Consider the following 25,073-nt stretch of genomic DNA (forward strand, 5'->3'; position numbering starts at 1 on the left):
TGCTAAAACTGTTTATGAATGTCGCTGCAAAAAGTCAGGGATGTGGTGTTCCTCATGTCAGATCCAACCCTTAGAAACTTTCTTCTCTATTATTTTGTTTTGCTCATCTCTTGCACAACAAGGCCTTGCTGTATACATTGTTAAAGGTTACTTTGCAGACCTTTTTAGCTTTCTTATGTTTTGCTGGATCAACCATCATGTTTTAAGTCATCTGTTGCTAAATGTTTTTGAGGGGGGTTGATCTATAGGTTTCCTCCTGGCTAATTTGTAATGCCACAGTGGGATTTACGTTTAGTTTTGACTAATGTGTTCGCATTTTGAGCCTATGCATAGTAGGTTGTTGACACTGAAAACTGTTCCTTATAGCTATTACGTCCACTAGGTGAATAAGTGAGATTCAGGCTTTGTCATCAGTGCCTCCTTAGGTTTAATTTTTCCTGATAAGTTAGTCATTCGAACAAGGGCGATATTCCTCCCAAAAGTAGCTGCGCCATTTCTTGTAGGACAAGCCATCACTTTGTCATCTTTTTATGCACTAACTCATCCCTCAAAAGAGAGAGAGCAATTACATTGTCTAGATCCTAAGAGAGCTCTCAGTTTTTATCTAGAGAGAGGTAAGCAATGAGCTCTCAGTTTTTATCTAGAGAGAGGTAAGCAATTTTTTGATGGTTGAAAAGGTTAAGGCAGTGAAAAAACAGAACTATATCTAGATATAATTTTTTTTGTATTAGGATTTGTTTTGTGCTAGCTTGCAAACGACCACAAGAAGGGTTGCGTACCCACTCTACTAGGGCAAAAGTTGCTACTACGGCATTAGCTCGGGCATACAGGTTTTGGATATTTGTAAGGCTACGACCGGAGCATCCTTGCATGCATTCACCAAACAATATTGCCCCGATAACCAAGTCAGGGGTTAAGGGTATTTTGTCAGGTCTGTTCTACAGGTTTTTCTAGTTTGAACCATTCCACAGACCCACAACCTGGGAGGTACTACTTTGGTATCTGTCCAAAAGGTGAGGAATCTGCGGTTAGAAGTCTCTATCAGAAGAACTAGTTTCTTATCTTAGGGAACGCCTTTTCTGGTAGAGACACTAACCGCAGATTCCTCTCTCTCTTGCCCTCCATCACCCCATTCTGTGGCATGGTCTCATGACGATCTGTTGTCAGAATGATTCTATAGCTAAACATCTGTGCTCAAAAAATGTATCGATATTGGGTTTTATGAAGGCTTCACATCTGTTGCTACGCTATATGGTGGCGTCACCAATGCATGAGACCAAGTCGTAAGCAAAGCCATGACGTTTCATGACACCACCTGTCGGCGCTGAGGGGCATTGCTTTGCAAAAGATTGCTGGATCCTGTCTGATGCCTGGAGGTATTCAAAAGGTGAGAAATCTGTTGTTAGATAGAATCTCTTCCAGAAAAGAAGTTACAGAAAGTAACTTGTTCATTTAGGTCTTTTTTTATTTTAGATTAGAGCTATTCTATGGTCCTGATGAATGCCACGGAAGCTACATGGGCCACCAAAGGCAAGAAACAGGTTGGCCTGCTCCAGTGACTCTATGGATAATCACACCCACTTCCGTTTTTATTCTTTTCATGGATTCCATTACAAATTGCCAATAAATCTTCTTTAGATTGGCTATGTATAGATCATTTTAACACACTCTTTTTGGCTCAGTCTTAAATCACTTTTAAAAAACCTTCTGGGGGTACAAACGATGCCAGCCAGCTGGCTGTTGAAAAAGAGGATAAAAGATCCCCACAAACTGACGCACACAGGCCTGTTTGACTTTGCAACCCTACCTTAAAGGGAACAGGACCCGATGTTGAAGTATTGCACCTCGTTAGGTGAGGGTCCCTGTATCCTAATAATGAATGTTCCCCAAAATAGGGATGATCCTAACATAGCCTAGAAGGAGCTTGATAAAGCAACTTAGGTAGCCGATGTAGATTCTGCTCTCAGAACATCCATATTTTATTTATCTGTGCGAACTTGAGAGGGCGTATGATGGACTGACCAACCTCTCTTCCCCCTTGTTTTCAAAAGGCGCTCCTCGTTGGAAGGAGAAAGGGTGAAAGAGGAGGCTAATGTTTACCCTCCCTGGCCTATCTCCACTCCTCCTCAACATATGAGAGGCCTCACTTTTTGTTCTGCTGCATTTTAGTGTTCTCCTAAGCCAGGTGTCTGCCTTGGGTTGTCTCTTGCTCTCCAAGAAGCTCCAGCCCTTACTCTCTCCATTATCGTTTACCTTGCAGTTTCAGCCGCCAGCTCCTCCTCGTGTTGGAAAGTCACTTGGGCGTTACATTGGCCATGATTCCCTCTGAGCCACAACTTCAAATATGCACTCCAGGCCAGCCATGGCACACTTTGTAATTAATTAGACTCAAGGGTGGGTAAGGGATGTCTGTTCTAGGCTGGCTGATTCTTAGCCGTGAACTGATGAATCTCTTGATTCATATCTTGTGTTTATTTCCCATGCTTTGCCTGCAGTTTTCTGGTGCAAACAGTGATTAGATTTTGATCTGTTCTATCATGATGCTCCTCATTATTGGTGACTTAAATGCCAAGCTCTCGTAATGTGAGGCCATCTTGTTTTGCACTTTACCGCATCCCACAAAGCTAACAAACTTTAGAATCTCTAAGCTGTGTTAAATGACTCTCTGTATAGACAGCTCAAGTGTTAACGTTCACGAGATAGAGCGGATGATGGAAATTTAATGTTGGGTAGGTGGCTATGAAGGCTGGTGATGAAAGTACATATTTTAGAAGGAAGATGGCCTTTGCTGATCAATGAGACTTCTTATATTTGTCAATTCTAGGGAAGCGAAAAGGGAGATAATGGAATGGAAAAAAGCATACAGGCACTTGAGTGAAATAAAAAAAGAAAAGGAATTGGATAGATGAGTTCAACAGTATCCAACATATTTGCTAACATATTTGCTACATACATACGAGATGTCTGAATCCATGCCAGATTTTCAGTATATTGTCGTCAAATCACTTTACATGCAATGAAAATATCTGTCATTGAACTTCCCCTAGATTATTTGCAATAGGAGGGCCTGGATGTCCCTGGGTGGAGGACGGAAATTTTGACTGTGGATTCAATTTGCACAACTCATTAACAGCTCATTATTAAGCTTAATTTCACAGACTACCTACACATAATATTGTCCATGAGCCTGGTCTTAGGTTTTTATCATGTTTACGATGGAAAAGCAACCTGTAAAGACTAGGCGGTGAGGGTGTGAGACTAATAAGCAAGGAGTGTGGAGGTATTCTCATATTCAAAAGATGATGCTATTACCTCTCTGATGGTGTGATTCTCTTGCAGGTGAGGGAAGTTCGTGCTCAACTCAAGGACATCATGGTGCAGCAGAGAATGAGTCTGTCGTCATGTGGTACAGACTGGGATATCATCAGGAAATGCATCAGTGCTGCTTATTTTCACCAGGCTGCTAAACTGAAGGTGGGTTATACTGCTGTGAATGAGTATCCTAATCTGAAAGTACGGGTTAAAATGAGATAATAATGTTCTCAGAGCACCAAGAGTCCTGAAATCAATGAAAAGAGGAAGCCAGGGACGGATCTGATATGCTGAAGTCTGAAAACTAATGCTGCCAATGACTACCAGAATGATAGCATATAGACCTGCAACCTTTGATTTTACTTGCATTTGCAACAGTCTCCGCAAATGTTGTACATTTTTCTTTGCATCACATGCACTGCTTTACCTTTTGAAATGATGGCACATGGGGTAACATTGCCTACTAGTGGCCCTACTGGAATGTGGCAGGGATGTTTCAGCACCAGTGAGACAATGCTGATTGAGACTTCTAACCATAGAGTCCTATCCTTTTGAATATTCCCCAAGCGTCAGACTGAATCCTTGAACTTTTAAGCAGTACCTCTGCACGCCAGTAGGTGAATCTAAGCACCACCAATCTGCTCTGGAAATGACATGAGGGCCCCATATAAGCGCCACTCCTATGTTCTGCCATCCATTCCTTTTTTTCTGCGCCACCAGACGTGGATCCTGAGCTACCTCTCGTATCTTGAAGACTGTTTTCTACCTAAATTGTACAGTGTGTGTAAGGAAAGGGTCACCACACAAGACAACAGGATTCAAACCCTGTCAGGTAAGGTTGCCTGGGGTTGAGCCACGACTCCAAGGCTTGCAGTGACTGCTCTTCAATTAACCTAAAGTTCATATGACACCACGAGGCAAAGCTGTCACCAAACATCGGAAGACTCCACATTGTGTCTGGTTAAAGTCAAAGGGGCGGTTTCAGTCCTGCTCCCTGTCTAAAAGCTGCAGGAGTCGGTCCCGAGGTCGCCCATCATCCTGTTCCAAATCTTCAGCTAAGTCGGAAATAAAATCCATGAAAAATCCAAGTGGGACTCTGGCCCCTTCACGCCACTCTTGTACACCTGGGAAGGTGTCAGTGTGCCTCCATGCCTCTCAGTCTTGCTCCCGATGTTGGTCGATATTGACTAGTCCTGGCACACCTTGATTTTCCGGGGCCATCCCCAGCACAGAAGCAGATGCATGAGTTTCACAAGGCTATACTCCGACTCTTTGGATCCCTTCCAGCTAACTCTGGCGCGCCTGAGAGCCTCAAGGAGCCACAAGGCTTCAGTCTAGATTACCACAGGCACGTTCGCTCTCCGCGCCTGTTGGATCCTCCAAACTCATGACTGGGCCTTTTCCGAAGCCCGTAAAAGGTCCACGACCCACACCGGTTCCCGGAACATCAACATTGACTCCATCAAGATGCTGACTCCATTGATGCCAGAGGACTAGGTTCCCGTTGTGCTCTCCAACTCAGTCTGTGCTGCTACAACCTCTACCCAGGCCATACTCCATTTCTGCCAAACCACAGTCTTCCACCTCGGCCCGTTTAGTGCCCCTCCTGCACAAGGCATGTCCCTTACGTAACATGCCTTGTCCGGGTCAGATTCCAATAAGGACTATGCTGGAGGTGATGAATTTGCCCAACCCTTCCCTCAGAAAAACTGGTATGATGACCTCCTAGATGACAGAGGCCTGGACACTTTTCTGATTCTGGCCTCATCTCAACCCTGGTCCTGTTACTGGGGAAAGGGCCTATTTTGCCATTGTTATGCAGAGGGCAGCCAAAGTTCTTGACCTCCAACTCCCCACCTTAGAGGTCAAATGTAATGTTCTAACGGAAGTCATCCAGCCAGGCCAGACCAATATTGATCCCTGCTGCCTTTCAATTAGGCTCTGACCAACACCCTCTTAGGGGCCTGGGCCAAACCTTGTTATGTTATTTTAATTTATTACGTGCCTGAATCACCTCCGAAGGGGTATCTCGGTGCAAGACCAGGACGACAGATAGAAGAAGCTATCCTTAAGATAGATGAGTCTTGAGAGCTTTCCTAAAATGGAAGTGATTTTCACACGTGCATAATTTCAGTGGCAGTTTACTCCAAAGATGTGGGCCGCGAAAGGAGAATGATCTGCAACTTGATCTGGCCTTTCTTAATCCGGGGACCTTGAGCAATGCCTTGTTGCATGATCTTAAGAGTCTGGAATGAGTGCAAAGGGAAAGCATTGATGATAGATACATAGGCCCTTTTCCATGTAGAGCCTTGTGAGGTAAACATTGGATCTTGAAAGTAATTCTGTGTCTCACCGGTAGCCAGTGCAGGGACTGAAGAAGATTGATCATTGCCGTACCGGGAGGGGTGGGGAAGAGGGTACAAACAAGACGTGCAGCGGTGTTCTCTACTACCCGAAGCTTAGAGAGCAACTTCTCAGTTATGGAAGCCAAAAGCGAATTGCCATAGTCCAGTTGGCTGATAACCAGAGCCTGGACTAGTGTTTTCCTTGTGGAAAGTGGTAATAGAGGAAAGACTCTTCTCTCTATACGCAACATGTGAAAACATGAACCTGTAATAGCAGAGGTTTGTTCTTTCATAGTAAGGGATTGGTTCAGTCGGACTCCCAGATTGTTCTGGCCTCCCCTACAAATTGTGAGATGCGACCGCTCTGCACCAGGTGACCTTTGGCTTTCAGCTGACCTCATATGCGTATGATACACAAATAGTGGTGTCTCTGCTACCGAGCCAGGAATCAAAAAAGGGTGTGAAATTTCATGACTACATGAGGTCAGTAAATATATGGATGATGGAAAACTGTCCAACTTAATTCCAGCAATACCAAGGTGATCGTCTTTGGAAACAACACAAAGTTGTGGTCCCCAAGATGGTGGGCAGAGAAATGAGGGTCCCTTCCAATTCCAGTTAAGTAAGCAAAGAACCTTGGTGTAGTAGTTGATAATAAGCTGACCTTTGGAGAGCAGGTGAATGCAGTCACCTCTGCCTCCTTCCAGACACTTAAGATAAGTAAAATCGTGACAGTCAACAAATAGTAATTACCTCTCTGATTTTATCCAAGTTAGATTATTGCAAAAGCCTATATCTGAATATCTGAAAGAAACAGTTAGTTATAGATTCCTTACCTTAGAATTACCCCCAGGCATCAGACTGGATCTGGAAAGTTTATTCGTCAGCAGTACTTCTGTACGTCAGAAGGTGGCATTGGTCCACTCCGCGTCCGTCGTTGGCGTCGTAATTGCCGGGATGACATTGTGGTAGCTACGTAGATGCCGCCCTCGCACGCTGACGTCAGCTCTTTCTTTCTCCTTACCATCCAGCACAGATCCGGAGAGAACAGTACCTCCAGTCACCTTTGGACTGAACTTTTTGCGACTTTTGTCGACGTCTTTTGAGTCCGAATGACTCTTGGTGCACGTAGGGATGCCTGGCTTCAAGGCTTGCGTTTCCTGTACCGCGTGTGCCTCTTTTGCCTGGAGTGCCACCACGACCCCAAGTCGTGCTCCGACTTCCGGTCCATGTCTTCAAAGACTTTGCGGGAGCAATCCCAAAAGCTTCTTGAGTGCCGGCAGTCAGCTCCGCGCCGTTCGAGGTCCCGGTCGTGAGGGAGGTCAAAGGACCGGTCGCGGAGCCATCATCATTCGTCACCCAAGTCTTCGCACTCGAGATCTGATAGAGACGTCTAGCCGCAGATTCTTCAACTTAGAATATCCCCAGGCGTCAGACTGGATCCGGAAAATCTTTCACAGCAGCACCTCTGCGCGCTGTGGGCGGCGCCGTCCGGCTCCGCCCTGACGTCGTCCAAGGACATGACGTCAGCAGAGCCATATATGCCCCTCCCAGCTCTCTGACATCAGTTTTCTTCTTTTCCACATCCAAGCGCAGATCCTGGAAAACCAGCAGTTCCTTGGCCTGGTTTTTGGGCCTTCTCAACACCCTCAGGTGTCGTGGAAGCAGTGTGCAATGCCTTCCGGCTTTAAGGCTTGTGAAGCCTGTGCGCGTCAGATGTCTGGCACTGACCTGCACCTCATCTGTATGTGGTGCCTCGGCGTGCACCACGACTCCAAGGACTGTGACGCCTGTTTGAGGATGAAACCAAAGTCCTTGAGGGAGCATCGCATGAAATTGCTGGCCACACGGATGTCCGGTCGGGCTCCCTCCCGTCGCCACTCTTCTTCTCGATCGGGCTTGTTCCCGAGGTCGCTCCCGCAACCGCCGTGCGACAACTGGTAAGCGTAAGCACAGGCGTCGCTTACGCAGATCTTCCTCCAATGTCCGTGCCACTGCCGCCCATTACTCGTACTGTGCCGGGTAAGAGCGCACAGCAGCCTCCTCCTCCGTATTCACCCTTTCCGGGTGTTGGGGCAACGTGTGCCCAAATGGAGGCTTATTCAAAGGCACTACAGGCTTGTTTTGAGTCTCCCCCTCTCCCTGGTGTACCTTCGGGTCCCACAGAGGTAGCAGGCACTCATGCTGGGTCCTCATCTGCGGATGTTTCCCCGGCACCGGCTGTGTGCGTCTACTCTGATTCCAGAGCCGACGCGATGCCACCGAGCCAGGACCCAGGGCACAGCCCTCCCCGTCTGTCAGCGCATAGCCCTGTGCGGCTTCCTCCACCGACGTCCAAGGCGATGCCGGGTACTACACCAGGCTCGACGCCGGCCCCGGCACCTCGTACTTCCTCCAGGCAGGCTGCACTGGGATCGGCGTCGGTCGGCGTCCCGGTCGCGTCCTCTGTGGAGGTCGTTGATGTCCAGGCGACTCCGATGCGGTGTCGATCGACGTCGGTACCGGCACCGCTTCCCTTGGTGGTTGCTCCCTCCGACTCCTTGGGCGGCGATAGGTCTCCAACGCGGCGTCCGTCGACGCCGGGTCTACCATTTACGCCTCCTTATTTGGAACCTGATGCTTCCCTGGACTCCCCAGATCAAGGAGCCAGGGTGCAAGTTCTCTGTGTTGCCTGGCCTTCGGGTCAGTCTCCGGCTCCTCCACTCCCCATGTCTAGTGGCAGGATTAGCCTTCAACCGTCCCCTACTGACGGTTTGTTGTCACCTACATGGATGGCGACTGAATCTGGTGCTGCCTTCGCGCTCACTATTCATGAGTCGGCTGCTGTACTCTGCTTTCAGCCTCCTGTGGTGCCTCTACTTTCTGATCCTTTATTGGATCTGCTCCATTTGGAGCCTGTTGAAGTAGAACTCTCTGCTTGACATCCTACGTGGCACATGGTCCATACCCTCTTCTGGTGACCCTGTTGATCGCGCTATTGCTCGTAGGTGTAGGAGAGTAGGGTCTGTTTCCTATGGTCACCCCCACTTTTTGCTTTTGCTTTACTGGTTTTCGATTTAGATGTGGCTGTGGGCCTGCTAATCAGACCCACAGCCCAGCTGTTCTCTCTCTAAATCCATACTATGTACTTTAGGTACATAACCCAATTGGTAAGGATCACCTTATGGGTCCCTGTAGAGTGTACCTTAGGTACCCAGGGCATAGGTGTACCCTAGGCCTACCAGGGGCTGCAGCATGTATTATGCCACCTCTGGCTGGCCTCCCATCATGACACAACTGGCTGGTCACTCAGCTGGGGCAAGGTCGTGTAATCACCCCTTGCTTAGGTATAGTATTCCTATACCTACCTTATATATAGACACATGGGTAACCTGTAAGCCACTCCTATGGCAGGCCTTAACAATCCTGGAACAACAAACAAATGATGGACGGAATGCTGACAATGCAGACATTCTCCCCCAGTCAAGAGATCTGGGTTAAATCCATCGTTCTTTTGCCCACTACGCCACCCCAGTTCAGACATGGCCATATGCAAATCAGTCTTGACCCTGTGCCTCATGGGAACAGTCCAGCCCGAACTGCCAAGCCATGTCTTCCCTGGACCGGAATCAAGCATCCTAGGACCGGTTTCTGGCTATCAGCCGTCATCAGCCAGGATAGCTTGACTCCAGTGGCGTAGTGAGCACGGGTCCCATGTCTGGGAATACCCATCCCACTTAGGGCGAAAAGCGTTACAACAAACAAATGATGGACGGAATGCTGACAATGCAGACATTCTCCCCCAGTCAATAGATCTGGGTTAAATCCATCGTTCTTTTGCCCACTACGCCACCCCAGTTCAGACATGGCCATATGCAAATCAGTCTTGACCCTGTGCCTCATGGGAACAGTCCAGCCCGAACTGCCAAGCCATGTCTTCCCTGGACCGGAATCAAGCATCCTAGGACCGGTTTCTGGCTATCAGCCGTCATCAGCCAGGATAGCTTGACTCCAGTGGCGTAGTGAGCACGGGTCCCACGTCTGGGAATACCCATCCCACTTAGGGCGAAAAGCGTTACAACAAACAAATGATGGACGGAATGCTGACAATGCAATTTAACCCAGATCTCTTGACTGGGGGAGAATGTCTGCATTGTCAGCATTCCGTCCATCATTTGTTTGTTGTAACGCTTAACAATCCTGGAGGCAGAGTGTTTGGTAACATGTGAGATGGTGCTCTAGCGTGAGCTGAGCCTGTCTGCAGCTTTCGGAACCATGTCCTTATAGCTGTTCTATGATATCGCCTACCATATACTCTTAAAGTGCCTTATAATCCTCACGGTTATGGTAACTATGGTTTGGCTTTATCAAAACATGTCGTGTAAGGTGTCTAACACTTTCGAATACTACCCCCACACCATTTCTGGCGATGAGGATAGTATTCCCCCCTTCTAGAGGGAGAAGACATGTTAAAATCCTACTTACCCGGTTAAAGTTAACCAGGGCCCCAGCATCACAAAATGGATGCTGCTGCCACAGACACAAGTCTGACCTCCTGCTACTGGGAGTCCTTCCAGCGAGGGAGGCTTGGACAATAGGTTTCCTGCCTTGGGAGGTGCTAGCACCACTCCAGACAGGACTTAGTGTATTGGGGCAGGGAGGGATGAAAAGAAACGAGACACTGCCTGGGGCACACAAGGTGTCCCATGCATAGCCCGGTTCAAACCGGTGCTGGGGCACTCCAGCCCCAGCCCTGGCGCGAAACTGGACAAAGGGAAGGGGGTGTGACCACCCCCCTCCCTGGTCCCACCCATAGGAGGGACCTAGCAGGTAGTCCAGCCCCCCAGATTAGTATAAAAGTGGGAGCTGAGACCCTAGGACTCTAGATTATCCTGAACTGAAACTAGACACGAAACTCTGGACATTCAACGACAAGAAGACTGAAGAATCTCCCTTGTGGCCAAGGAGTGGCCACCCTGTGCAGGCACCACCAAACGACCTGCCGTTTGCTTTGCCCAAGTTCTACGAGGAACCAACTGCAGAGCCCGACCAGCGCCTTGACTTCCAGACTTCTCCGACCCTGATCCACAGCAGAGCTGAGATCCGTGGAGGCGACGAGAGACGTGGGACCGGCTACCTGGGAAAATTGGTGAGTAGCTTCCAGCGCAGCTTCTGAGGCATTCTCGAAGTTGTGCTCTGGGGATTGAGAAGCCCCAACCCCGAGCAACATCTGCACCGAAGATCAGCCCTCCACACTCCACGAGTTCTGCGTGTGGCCCTTCTGCATTTTCCTGCTCGATGCGTCTGTCCGGTTGCTGACCCGTTGGCTAGCAGCCTCAGTGATGACGAACCCTTACCTTTCCACCGCTGGTTTGGCTCCTCCAGACTGGCTCCTGCTTCCCTGTGAAAGAGAAGCACCTCAGATCCTCCTGGTCTGCACCTGAAGCGAATTTCGATTTCTGCGTGGGTTGCCTTTGCCAATGCTTGTTGACTCCAATCGGGACGTCGACTCCGCCATCAGCAAGATCCTTCGTGGGACAGCTCGTATCCTGGTCTGGTCGTCCTCGACGCCTCCTGGTCAACGTGGCTGCAGAGACAAGCTTCAAGACATCACCTGTGTTCTGCATGACATCGCCTGGTTCCTTCCTGGTTCCACCCGGTCACTGGCTAGTGACCCAGACTTTGTCCCCTCTGCTTGCAGGTGTTCTTCCTTCAAGATCCATCCTTGGGTCCACCGGACATCTTCCTCCTGGCCGCCTGCCAGCATCTGTTCTTCAGGCATCCATAGGATCCAGCGACGACACCCGATACATCTTCACACCTATGCACCCGTCTCCTGTGGGTGAGGTAACGCGAGTACTCCGGTGCTCCAGTGGATATTGACTATCCAAGTGTCTAAGTCTCTAGTTGCTTCCTCCTAGTTACTTAGGAAGTGTCCTTATTCTCCCTATTTCTAACTACTACATTCCTATTGACTTTAATGTAACCCGCGTGTGTGTCTCCACACTGCACACGCTTCCCGTGGGCCTCCCACTTCCTAACTATTGGTAGGGTAGTGTAGCCCCAGCGATCCCCTAGGCCTACTCCCTGTTCGTGACGTGGTACTTATACCACTTTCTTAGTATATGGTTTGCTTGGCCCCCGGGCCTAACTGTATTTTCCTGTGTAACTTAACGTATGCTACTTAAGAAATTGTTTGTACTTAGACCTCTGAACTCATAAAGAGTGCTGAGGGTATATGTTAGAATAAATACATTCTACTTTTATATATACCTGGTGTGGTGTCCTTTCATTTGGTATTCAAGGGATTGTTATGGTATAACAGCTGGCTTCACATGCCATACAGAGTTTAGCCTAAGACTACTCTTGTCCATGCTACCACTAGGATAGCTGGTCTATAAGGTTGACTTTACAACCAATCACCATAAGGGTTGTTTGGACTGATACAGGGTGTACACTAGAACTAGTGACATCATATATCAGGCCAACTTCTCACAGTAGGCACCGCCCTGCTCCGGGTGATCCTCTTTGTCGGTCTTTTCACCCAACAGCTCAGGGCCTAGTTGTTCAGGCGGCTTTTAATTTACAGTCTTCACCCTCCTTGCCATTGTTACCTCTCACCAGGGAGTCTAGGTGGCTGGATGATTGTGGTCGCCGGTTTTTCGCCTCTGCCAGCGCACGCGTCTGGGCTTTAAATACGGCCTGTGTGTTTGCGTGTGCAGCCTCTGCTCTTTAGGACTCGGTTGCTCACCCTTCTCCCTTCTATTCCAGAAGGGCCACGGACAGACTTGTTCGTATTCTGCTGCATGGCAGAAGCATGGCACAATTCTCCCTTAGGTCTTCACTCGATGCAACTGACTGTATAGGGCGGGTCCTTGCTCGCGCTGTAGCTTTACGCCGCGTGCTTGGCTGTGCGACAGTCGCTTCCCAGATCATATTCGGGATCCCCTCAGGGATCTGTCGTTCGATGGAGTGGATCTTTTTGACCACCACGCGGATTCGGCGGTCTCCCGTCTTTTGTCCGGGCTGCAGTAAATCTTGGTGCCATATTCTCTGCAATATTTTACGGCTCACATCCTAATGCACAGGTTGATATAGTGACCGGTTAGTGTTCATGGTTGGTTAGTCATCTCTATGTTCGTTCAGTACAGCGTTTGACTGATTCTCTTGTTTTTTTCAGTCCTCTGACTGTGTGCTTAGCCCAAGAGGACGCCCCTCCTGGGGATTAGCCTTACCCTATGTGGGGTATTTGCTGGCATTCGGTTCTACCTTTGCCTTGGTTCGCTCCTATGGAGTCTTCGAGCGGACATCCTGCTGGGAGCCACTTGTCTCTTCCTACAGTGATCCTTGCATAGCTTTGCTCTGTTACGCATTTGGGTTGGTCTGTCTGTAGTGCATCGGAACCTGGCATAGGTTCCGTGCCGTGCGGTGTCTATCTCGCACGCCTGGTGAGACACCTTGTTGTCGCAGTTCCTACACATATGACACCCTATTTGCCGCTGTGCGGCCTGCTTTTTATTGTACTTATTGGTGCAACTTGGACGTACTGCCCCTTCTCGGTTTGTCCTCCATGGTAGTGGATTAGCATATGATCTCTGCTATGCGTGGTCATGGCCTCTTTCTGGCCGCTTATCCTACAGCAGTGTCATATTCCCTGCTGTTTCCGTACAAGTGTTTCCATGCTTTTGCTTGGGTTCATACTGTGCACTCTCAAAGGGGCGTGTTTTCCTTGGAATACTGGCTCCTGGGTGTCGAGGGCCTTTACATTCGTATTCACTTTTTTCCCCTGTCGTGCCTGGCTCTTTCTCCTACTCTGCCTTGCAGGGGACCGTTGTTCCTCCCAGGCAAGGGGCAAATGTTGCTTACTGCCCTGGATATTGTCCTATCCAGTTTTCACATGTCTGCGGATAATTGTAGCGTACCCTTGACTCTTGTTGTGTCACGCTTCTTTTTTCTGCGTTTTTTTCTTCCTGCTCGGTATCTGCTCTGTGTTCTTACCCAGCGGATCCGTGCAGGCTATTTCATTCATGCGGTATCCGGGATTCTTGACCTGGTCTGCTTCTACCACCAGCTCTTATGTGGTGTCTGGCTTGCTTGGTGCCCTTTTTGGGCCGTTGCCTTCTTGATGTTGTGCGCCTCTGAGCTGCTCACTGTAGGAGAGTAGGGTCTGCAATCCTATGATCACCCCAGATTTTTGCTTTTTTGCTTCATTGGTTTACGACTTTCCCTGGCTGTGGGCCTGCTAATCAAACCCACAGCCTAGCTGTTCTCTCTCTAAAATTGACGCACATGTACCTTAGGTGCATTTACCAATTGGAACTGGGCCGCCTTATCAGTCCCTGTACCAGCATACCTTAGGTATCCAGGGCATAGGTGTACCCAGGGCCTACCAGGGGCTGCAGCATGTATTATGCCACCCCTGGATGGCCACCCAAATCTGACACAACTGGCTGCACGACGGCTGGGGCAAGGTGGTGTAATCACCCTTTGCTTTAGGTATAGTATTCCTATATCTAACCCTAAAATGGACACATGTATTCCTATCAGTCACTCCTATGGCAGGCCTTATCAATCCTGAAGGCAGAGTGCTTGGAATCATGTGAGATGGTGCTGGCATGAGCTGAGCCCGTCTGCAGCTTGCGGAACCAAGTCCTAATAGCTGTTCCAGGATAACGCGTACCATATACTCTTAAAGTGCATTATAACCCTCGCGGTTATTTGCTAACTTTGGTCTCGCATTATCCAAACATGTCGAGTAAGGTGTCATACGAATTGGAATACTAACCCCTCGCCAATTCTGGCGACGGTGTTAGCATTCCACCCTTCTAGAGGGACACGACATGTATGTAACTGTGAACCCCGGTTAAAGTTGACTCGAGCCTCAGCATCACAAAATGGATGCTGCCACCACAGACACAAGTCTGACCTCCTGCTGCTGGGAGTCCTTCCAGCGAGGAGAGCTTGGACAAAGGGTTTCCTGTCAGGGGCGATGCCAGCACCATCCCAGACAGGGTTTTGTGTATCCCAGGTAGGCAGGGCTGAGAGGAAGGTGACTGCAAGTGACACCCCGGTGCTCACTGTGCATAGGCCGGCTCAAACCAGTTCCAGGGGCACCCCAGCCCCTGAGCTGGGGAGAGACCGGACAAAGGAGAGGGGTGTAACCCCCCCCCCCCCCCCCCCGGTCCCACCCATAGGCAGGACCTAGTCACGGGCCAGCCCCTTTTCTTAGGATAAAGGTAGGAGCGGGACCCCTTCCCAAATTGGATAATTCTGAATATTGAACTACTTTCCACGAAAGGAACTCTTGACTTTTCCTGAAGACTCTCCCTTGTGGCTAAGGAGTAGCCACCCTGCACCAGCAGGCACCACCTAAGCGCTTGCGGTTTGCTGCATGTCCATCCTCCGGATCCAGACTGACCAGCTCGACGAGACCCGGATTCCCTGCCATCTCTGACCTCTACCTGCATCCTCAGCCCAGCTGAGATTCGTGGGTGTGACTAGACCTGAGGGACCGGCCATCTTCAGAACCTGCACGACGCTTACCTAGCACGACCACCGAGGGACCCTCGAGTGAGTGCTCCTGGGGTTTGAGAAGCACTAACCCTGAGCAGCTCAAGCACCGAAGTCCAGCCTCCCAGCATCCCCGAGATCTGCGTGGGGGTCCTTCTGCTCTTTGCCGCTCACCGCTTTGTCCAGTCACTTGCCCGTTGGCTAGTGGGCCTCCTAACGACGCACCACGACATTTTCGCCGCTGGTCTGGTTGCTCCAGACTGGCCCTGGCTCCCCTCCAACAGAGGAGCGCCCCGGACCCTCCTGGTCCACTCCAGACGCCATCTTGACTCCACCGCGTGGGCTTGCCTTTGCCAAGGGTTGTTGCCCCAATCCTGGGTCCAGCATCGCCGACAGCAGACACCTTCGTGGGACAGCTCGCCCCTTCTGCCTGGTCGCCGACAACGCCTCCTGCACCGAGGGACAGCAGAGTCCAGCGTCACCCACTCACCTGGTAGAGGTGACTACCTCCGGTGCCATCCTGGTGCCATCCCAATCACTGGCTAGTGATTGAGAACTGAGTCCCCTCTGCTTTCAGGTCATCTCCATCACCGATCCAGGCTTGGATCCCTCCGAATATCGACACTGGTCGCCTGCCAGCAACTCCTTCTTTCAGGCTCCATAGACCACAACGAGGATTCCCGACGTCTCTTGAACCCTATGCAGCCGCAGCCCCCGGGCTAGGTAAACCGAGCATTCCGGTGCTCCAACGTAGGTTCATTCTCTAAGTGTCCAGATCCTTTTTCGTTTTTAGTCTAGCTGGTCGGATTCGTCCGGAAACAGTAACTTTAGAAACGCTAGCATCCATAGACTTCATCCCGCGTGAGAGTGCACACTCTGCACCCGATCTCCCTAGGCCTCCTGCTCCTAACCTTAGAGTTCAGTAGTGTAGTCCTAGCGATCCTGAAGCCTCTGGATCGGTTTACTTACCTGCTAGCAATTCGCATTCCACTTTTAGTGTATATGGTTTTTCGTGCCCCTCTGGCATTTGTGTAAATTGTGCAACTTGAAGTATTTTCATAAGAGTTTTTTATTGTGCTTAGCTCCCTGACTCATAAAGAGCCAGGGTAGTCTTGTTATAAATAAATATCCTTTATTTTCATAACAACTTGTGTGGTGTCCTTTCACTTGGTGTTCAAGGGGTAAATGTGGTGGTAAAACAGCTGGCTTAACACGCCCTCTAGAGTTTAGCCTAAAGACTGCTCTTGTCCATGCTACTAGGATAGCTGGTCTATAAGGTTGACTTACAACCAATCATCAATAAGGGTCGTTTGGTATGATACACAGTGATCACTAGAATAGTGAGCACTATATATCAGGCCAACTTCTCACACTCACGCTACCCTACAGGAGGTTCTTGCTTACTTTGTGTGGTTCCAGCGTCCACACGGTATACTTAGGTTCGAGGCATGTGGGCTGCTGAATTCATATCTGTGCATAGATCGCCGCCTAGTGTTGGGTCCGGATGTTTGCACGTTGTTGTCCTGGAAGAGTCTTCGAAGTATCCCGAGATAGGTGACTCCTCCCCTGGACCACAGTGCGCATGGGCATCCTCTCCATCCTTAGATTGTTTTTTTCCGCCATTGGGTTCGGATGTGCTTATCTTAGCTCAAGTTAGGAAAATTTAGTTTAAGGCCAAAAGGCCTTTAGTTTTCGTCGGTACTGTTCCCGCTCGGTATCGACTGCTTTCTTGCTTAGTTTAGAAACTTCTTCCAGTTTTTCGGATCCGTTTAATCCGAACATCGACCTTACATCGACGATGGAATCGAGGACCCCATTCAAACGGTGTCCTGTATGCCACGCCAAATACCCACACATCGACGTCCACCCGGCATGCAACAAATGTCTCTCGCCGGATCACGACGAATCGAAATGTATGGCCTGTGCCCGATTCCGATCCAAGAAGACTCTCCGGAATCGACGGGCAGCGAGATTAGAAGCGCAGCAATCGGCACCGGCCCCGGCCAACATCTTCAGCACCGAGGACGAAGATGTTGAAAGCGTGGAAGAAGTAAACTCCAGCCCCGCTTCCGAACACTATTCCCGATCGGAAGACGCCGATGAAGCGCTTTTTCACAGGGAAGAAGCCGTCGATGAGGTAGGAGACTACGATGAGGCCTTTGGGGCCGAAGAAGATAGCTCTGGTGAAGAGCCGGGCCTACCCGTCGAAACGGAGGCTATCAAAGTGCGTCATTCTACGGCTCCGGTCAAGGGATCGCCTCCGGGCCTTACCCGAGATCAATCCCAAAGTTCTTCGGCCCCGCCTTCAGGCCCGGCCTCGAACATCCAGCACCAGCCATTATTACCGAAAAAGACTGGTTTCCCTTCAATGAAACCGAAACCAATCGTCGCACCAGTTCCACCGAAAGTGAAACTGGCAGTGGTCGGCTCGAAGCCCTCGAAGACCTCCACTCCTTCGACGCCAGCACAGACCATCGGCTCCGAACGCACTAAGAGGGATTTCGGCGCCGAACTCGCTGCAGCGGATGTCGGTACCGACCCGAAAAGGAAGGCCATCGGTCCCACAAAAGCGCCTCGGCCCCCGGCACCGAAGCAGTCGGCCCCGACCACCAAAGTCAAAATGGCCGCTCCATCGGAGTCCACTTCGAAGGCAGCGACACGCGTCAAGTTATCGGCTCCGACGACCGCTAATACCTCTCCTCGGATCGATGACCCTGGGGCTCCGAAGCAGTCGACGCCTACCTCTACGGAACCACTCGGCACCAAAGAACCTTCGGCGTTCTCGGTTCGGCAAGTCGCGGCGTCATTGCAACGCATCAGGGAACGGGCAGCCCTCCGGTCCACGTCGGGCCCCGACCTGAACAAGGCTCCAAAGGCACCCTCGGCACCAACCAACATCACTTTTGGTTTGTCGCCATCCACGGCGCCGAAGATGTTCGAGATCCGAACACGTGTCCGCCAGACAAGGTCCCCATCTACTGGACACTCTCCTACTGAGCCTTCACCGTCACAATTCATCGACGCCGACACTGGCAGACTCATGCTCAGAAAACGGAAGGTCACGCCAGAGCAGGCCTTGGACTCTTACAGAATCCCTCTGAAGCAGAAACTGCCAGCAGAGTCGGAACCGGTTCTATACGAACGCTTGCACACGTCCTATCCGGATCCCCAGTCCTTTTCTCCTACGCCCTCCGACACGGACGCAATGGAGGATTACATAGGTGATGATACCACCTACCCTAGGGATATCGATCCTGAAGAGCAGCAGGACCCAGATCAAGCTTGGGATGACCCTGCAGACCAGGGTGCCGCAACAGATACCCAGGACACGCAGCTTTACGGCGCAAAAACATCTCCCACAGAGGACACTGCTGACTTCAATGCCCTCATAGAACGTGCTGCAGCCAATCATGGAGTGCAACTCCACTCTGACACAGTTGAGGACGACTTCTTGGTGGACACTTTCGCCTCCTCCGAGAGAACTGTCAAGACTTTGCCCATGTTGAAAGGTGTTCTCAAGCCTGCAAAGGACATTTTCAAGGAAACAACCAGGGCACGGGTGCTAAACCCCAGGATTGAAAAAAAATACAAACCTGCGCCCGGGGACCCTATGTACATTAGAGGTCAGTTACCTCTGGACTCCATGGTGGTTGCTAACGCTCGCAAACGAGCCCACTCGCAAACAACAGGTGATGCTCCTCCCCGAAACAAGGAGTCCAAAGTGCTGGAGACCTCAGGCAAGAGAATTGCAGCTCAAGCAGCAAACATCTGGTGCATTGCCAATACACAGGCCCTCCTGGCTCGCTATGATCGTTCACACTACGACACGCTAGAGTCACTACTCCAGCATCTGCCAGACGAATACAAAGAGGCAGCGGAGCTCCTCATCAGAGAGGGACAACTTCTTACCAACGCATCCATTAAGTACGCACTAGATGCTGCCGACACAGCTGCGAGGGCGATAAACACCAGCGTCATGTTACGATGACACGCTTGGTTAAGAATCTCCGTGCTAAGTATGCTGCAAAAAGGTGCAATAGAGGTCGTGCCCGTCAACCAGCAGGGGACAGGGGTGTACTCCCTGTACTTCCTAATCCCAAAAAAGGACGGGTCGCTCAGACCTATACTAGACCGGAGACCCCTCAACCACTACATTCTGTCAGAGCATTTTCATATGCTCACCCTACAGCAGGTTCTCCCGCTGCACAGCCAGGGAGACTTCCTAGCCACGCTAGACCTCAAAGATGCGTACTTCCACATACCCATCCACCCGTCACACAGGAAATATCTCAGGTTCACTATTCAGGGACAGCACTATCAATTCAAAGTCCTCCCCTTCGGCGTGACAACAGCACCCAGGGTTTTTACCAAGTGCCTAGCTACAGTGGCTGCACATCTACGGCGACGACACATTCACGTCTACCCTTACCTGGACAACTGGCTTCTTCAGGCAAAGTCAGCCCAGCAATGTGCCAGCCACATGTCCCTCACCATTCACCTTCTTCACAGTCTGGGATTCTCACTAAATTACCCAAAATCACATCTACAACCCGCACACGTACAACAGTACCTGGGCGCGACCATAGACACTCTGGCAGCCACAGCTCAGCCAAATTTAGCGAGGATCAACAGCATGCAACTGCTGATCTCAAAGTTCAAACCTCAACACTCCCTTCTTGCGCGAGTGTTCATGCAGTTGATAGGCATGATGGCCTCCTGCATTTTCATAGTCCCGCACGCGAGACTACATATGCGCCCGCTTCAGGAGTGCTTAGCACGTCAATGGAATCAGGCTCACGGGCAATTAAAAGACCTAGTGTTGGTGAGCGGTCGGGCATACAACTCTCTGCATTGGTGGAATCCACAAAACCTTTGCAAGGGCCGACCATTCCAAGAGCCTATTCCACAAATAATACTGACAGCGGACGCCTCTCTCCAGGGATGGGGAGCTCATGTACTCAGTTACACAGTGCAGGGACTATGGACGACACAACAAAAGAAGATGCACATCAACGTTCTGGAACTGATGGCAATCTTCCTCGCAATGAAGGCATTCAAAGTACACTTGTGCAACAAAGTCCTGTTGATCCGGACGGACAACATGACTGCCATGTACTACATACAAAAGCAGGGAGGAACACACTCTCCACAGTTGTCTCATCTGGCTCAGAGCATGTGGAAGTGGGCCAATCAGAGGAACATATTCCTCATGGCGGAACACCTCCCCGGCAAGGACAACCAGATGGCGGATCTGCTCAGCAGAAACAGCCACCAGATGCACGAGTGGGAGCTACACACATCAGTACTCCAACCGTACTTCCAACAGTGGGGTCATCCAGAGATAGACCTATTCGCCACAAACGAAAACGCAAAATGCAAAAGCTTTGCCGCCAGGTTCCCACATCCACAGTCGCAGGGCAATGCGATATGGATGAACTGGTCCGGCAGATTTGCGTACGCTTTTCCCCCAGCACCATTAATACCGCTGGTGGCACGCAAACTGCGACAGCACTCACTGACACTCATCCTAGTTGCTCCAACGTGGGCGCGCCAGCCATGGTACACCACCTTTCTGGAACTTTCCGTGGTGCTGCATCAAAGGCTGCGGATAAAACCTGCACTCTTAACGCAGAGCCATGGTGAAATTCAGCACCCAGATCCGCAACAGCTGAACCTGGCAATCTGGCTCCTGAAGTCTTAGAGTTTGGCTACCTAAACCTGCCACCTGACTGTATGGAGATCATCAAGGAGGCCAGGAGACCCACTACCAGAGCTTGCTATGCAGCTAAATGGAAGAGGTTTGTCATTTACTGCACCCACAATGACATTAACCCGCTAGACGCATCCATTCAAAACATAATCTGTTACCTCTTACACCTATACCGATGCAATCTGGCATACACCTTAATACGTATCCATTTGACCGCAATAGCAGCCTATCTCCAGAACAGGCAGCACCTCTCTTTATTCAGAGTGCCTGCCATCAAAGCTTTCTTGGAGGGACTTAAACGAGTAATTCCCCCAAGACACCCACCAGCACCAGTGTGGAACCTCAACTTGGTCCTCACCAGACTGATGGGTCCACCCTTTGAACCTCTCCACTCATGTGAGATTCAATTCCTCACCTGGAAAGTAGCTTTCCTAGTAGCAATCACTTCGTTAAGAAGAGTTAGTGAACTCCAGGCACTAACCATTCAAGAGCCATTCATACAGGTTCACGCAAACAGGGTCGTACTACGTACCAACCCCAAATTCATGCCTAAAGTAATATCGCAGTTCCACATAAATCAAACTATTGAACTGCCTGTTTTCTTTCAGAATCCACAAAATGTCGTTGAGAGAATGCTCCATACACTAGATGTAAAAAGGGCCCTCATGTACTATATAGACAGAACTAAAGACTTTAGGAAGACAAAACAACTTTTCGTTGCCTTTTCTCCACAACACAAGGGCAACGCCATTTCCAAAGCAGGTATAGCCAGATGGATCGTTAAATGTATTCAAATTTGCTATCAAAAGGCTAAACGCACATTAACGATTCCCCCACGAGCCCACTCAACACGTAAGTTAGGGGCGTCCATGGCTTTCCTGGGAAACATTCCTTTACAGGAAATATGTAGAGCAGCCACATGGTCCACTATACATACATTTACCAAACACTACTGTGTAGATGTACACTCAAAACAGCAGGCAGCTGTAGGACAGGCTGTTCTCAAAACTCTTTTTCAGACTGCTGCAGCTGGCACTGGTAGCCGCCGCTAATAGGAGGTACTGCTATGTATTCTATGCACAGATATGAATTCAGCAGCCCACATGCCGCGAACTGAATATGCTACTTACCAGTATGCATCTGTTCTTGGCATGTAGGGCTGCTGACATTCATATCGCCCACCCTCCTCCCCGGCGCCTGTAGCAGCTGCAGCTCTCAGAATTACTGTATAGCATGGTCATCACTTTCTGTATCTACTCCATCACTGCCACAATGGCGAAAAACAATCTAAGGATGGAGAGGGTGCCCATGCGCACTGTGGTCCAGGGGAGGAGTCACCTATCTCGGGATACTTCGAAGACTCTTCCAGGACAACAACGTGCAAACATCCGGGCGGCGATCTATGCACAGATATGAATGTCAGCAGCCCTACATGCCAAGAACAGATGCATACTGGTAAGTAGCATATTCAATACCTTCCGGTATGCTTGGGTACCTTCTGGTCTTCGCTCTTGTTTGTTGAAGCTCGACTGCTTGTCGTTGGCCCTTTCCCATGTTGTCACGGACTGCCTAGGTCCTGGCGTGTTTTGAGCTTTCGTGCTACCAGCACCTTCCGGCCGTGGATGGCATCCTGCCACGGCTGTCACTTGTGTCTTGCTGGTACCGGTTTCAACAGGACTTCTTTTCGCTGTTGTACATATTGGGCCGGTGTGCGATGTCTCTGTCATACCAGTTACCGTCTCTCGAGGCTTTGCTGCAGTAGGCACGCTGCATCCGACAGATCTCTCAAACCCTCAGTTCAGCTCCACTTCTTGCGAAGTCATGACCTTCCTTTTTACTCCAGCATATCTAGTATATGGTTTCTTCTCCATGCTGGCACTTGCTGGGTAAGGGTCATCCTCTTGTCTCTGCTGCCCAACGTGCCTTTGCAGGTTCCACACTGCTTTTTTCCACTGTTCTGCTTGGTCGACCGGTAATTGCTTTTGCTTTCTGTCGCCACCTCGGATCCTGTGGATCCCTCAAACCCTGGGTTGGTTCATCTCCTTTTTTGGAAGTTATGAACTCTCACTTCGCCACGGACGTTCTGGCTCTGTGCTTTCCTTCTCTCAACCCGGTATACACAACAAGGTTTTCGTGCTGTTCTTGATGGCTTCTTGTGCCTTTGCCTCCCATTGTTTCCGCTCTCTTTAGAGTTTCATGGTCTGGTGGTTAACAGCGCTACCATTACTGTCCTCTTTGTGGTTCGTTCCAAAGGTTGACGGTGCTGTTAAGTCGCCTTATGGACGACTGAGTTCCCTCGGGAACTTGGTGGGGTTCAATCGCAGACCCGCCTCCTCCATTGGTATGGCTTTGGTATCTATTCTAAGTTAAGGAATCTGCGGCTAGACGTCTCTAGCAGATGAACGAGTTACTTACCTTCGGTAACGATGTATATGGTAGAGACATAGTCTAGCCGCAGATTCCTTAACGCCCACCCGTCCTTCCCGTTCTGCGAGGATGTTTTCAGGTTGGGGCTTTCTATACTCACCTCCCTTTGGGTGGCTTGCCCTTTTGCAAAGTGATATTCTCAACACAGACTGCTTTGTTCTGTTTCTCTGCTCCATTCCGCCCATTCTCAAGATTGGGCGGTATTTTGACAGATCATGTGTTCTTTCCAGCCCCCGGCCTGGATTGTACGGTGTGAAATCTATCATGCTTTTTCCCACCATCCTGCTCTCCCCTTTTCCATTGCCTTGTGGTCTTTGCCACCCCTGCGGCCTTTACTTCAGATCTCTTGGCTCTGTACGTTTATGGGTCCTTTACTGGGGTTGTGACTTCTCTTTCTGGTGTCACGTGACCTCTCCTTAATCTGGTGTTCCGGACTTGTTCTCCTTCACTGTTTCACTTTCTGGATGCGGACCTTCTGTCCTCTGCCAGGCTGTTTTTCCACATCCTTGTCTCCCTTTCACGTTGATTGGCCTCCGCTCTTACGGGGTGGCTTTTCAGAGCACTGCTCTGTCTCACCTGTCAATTTCTTCCTATTTATTTCATCATTTTTGCACACTGTTCCCATATTCTCACAGTTTTTTGGTGATGGCTCCGCGTTCTGACGCGGAAAAGTTTCTCCAACAAAAACTGACGTCAGCGCGCTGGGAGGGGCATATATGGCTCCGCTGACATCATGTCCGTGGACGAGGTCAGGGCGGAGCCGGATGGCGCCGGCGCGCAGAGGTGCTGCTGCAAAAGATTTTCCAGATCCAGCCTGACTGACGCCTGGGGATATTCTAAGTTAAGGAATCTGCGGCTAGACTATGTCTCTACCAGATATATCGTTAACGAAGGTAAGTAACTCGTTCGTCGGAAAAGTCAAAGCACAAAAAGAAGTCGAAGAAGCATCGCTGCTCTTCGACTTCTCCCCATCGGTCGGCTGACGCGACGAGGGATGCGGGCGGTGCCACTCCCGCGGCTCTGCGTGCGGAGCCTGACGGGCCGACTTCAGGGTTCCCTCCCTTTCCGGGACCCGGCGCAACCCCTGCCCAGCTTTGTCAGTTTTACGAAGCTATGCATGCCATCTTTGGGTAGCCCGACTCCGCCGGTGCGCCTCCGGGCCCCGCGGACTCGGTTGGGGGCCCTAGGCCTTCCCTGCTGGCGACTCCGACCCCACAGGTCCCCATTGGATCCAGGCCTGGATCCGGACCGGCGCAAGTCGACCTTGTGACACCCCCAGCATGCGTCGACCCCGGCTTCCACCCCGACGTGGACACAGAGCCTTACCGATGTCTGCAGACGCCGGATCCGGCGCTGTCGGGTACTTTTGCCCCTGTGTCCCATCCTGCCCATTTTCAGCCAACCTGGCAGGAGGGTGAGGAAGATTGTGAGGGGTCTGGAGACCCTTTGTCAGACCAATTAGAATACGAATAGGACTGAAGAGAGGATCTGGGGGATGCCAGTTGTCTGGATACCTCCCCAGACCTTGGCATGTTGTCTCCTCCTACCGTTCTTACATAGGAGGGAGCGTCTTACGCAGTGTTGTTGCGTAGGGCGGCCGAGGCTCTCATGACAGAGGTGCTTCAGCCGGTGGCGAGTTCTTCGGAACCCTTGCCTCCGATCAATGAAGCCCTGACCGACATCCTTTTGGGCACCTGGTCCAGGCCCAATTCGGGGGCTCCCATGGATAGGACGGTTGCCCGACACCACCGCCCGGCACTGGGCGACCCCACTTTCCTCTCCCAACACCA

The 25,073-nt window shown here is 50.5% G+C and overlaps 1 protein-coding gene across 7 annotated transcripts in view; it reads left to right on the plus strand.

The window, feature by feature from the left end:
* DHX38 (DEAH-box helicase 38) overlaps positions 1 to 25,073 on the plus strand; it is a 1,013,803-nt gene that overhangs the window by 839,523 nt on the left and 149,207 nt on the right. For all 7 annotated transcript variants that reach the window (XR_014972206.1, XM_085638518.1, XM_085638522.1 and 4 more), the window contains exon 23: positions 3,340 to 3,474. Coding sequence is in view for 6 of the 7 variants with exons in the window: in XM_085638518.1 (XP_085494644.1) it covers positions 3,340 to 3,474 (135 nt within the window). In the remaining variant the exon portion in view is untranslated. The remainder of the gene's footprint in view (positions 1 to 3,339; positions 3,475 to 25,073) is intronic.

This window comes from Triturus cristatus, chromosome 12 (assembly GCF_964204655.1).
Source record: "Triturus cristatus chromosome 12, aTriCri1.1, whole genome shotgun sequence".
NCBI classification, from domain to species: Eukaryota; Metazoa; Chordata; class Amphibia; order Caudata; family Salamandridae; genus Triturus; species Triturus cristatus.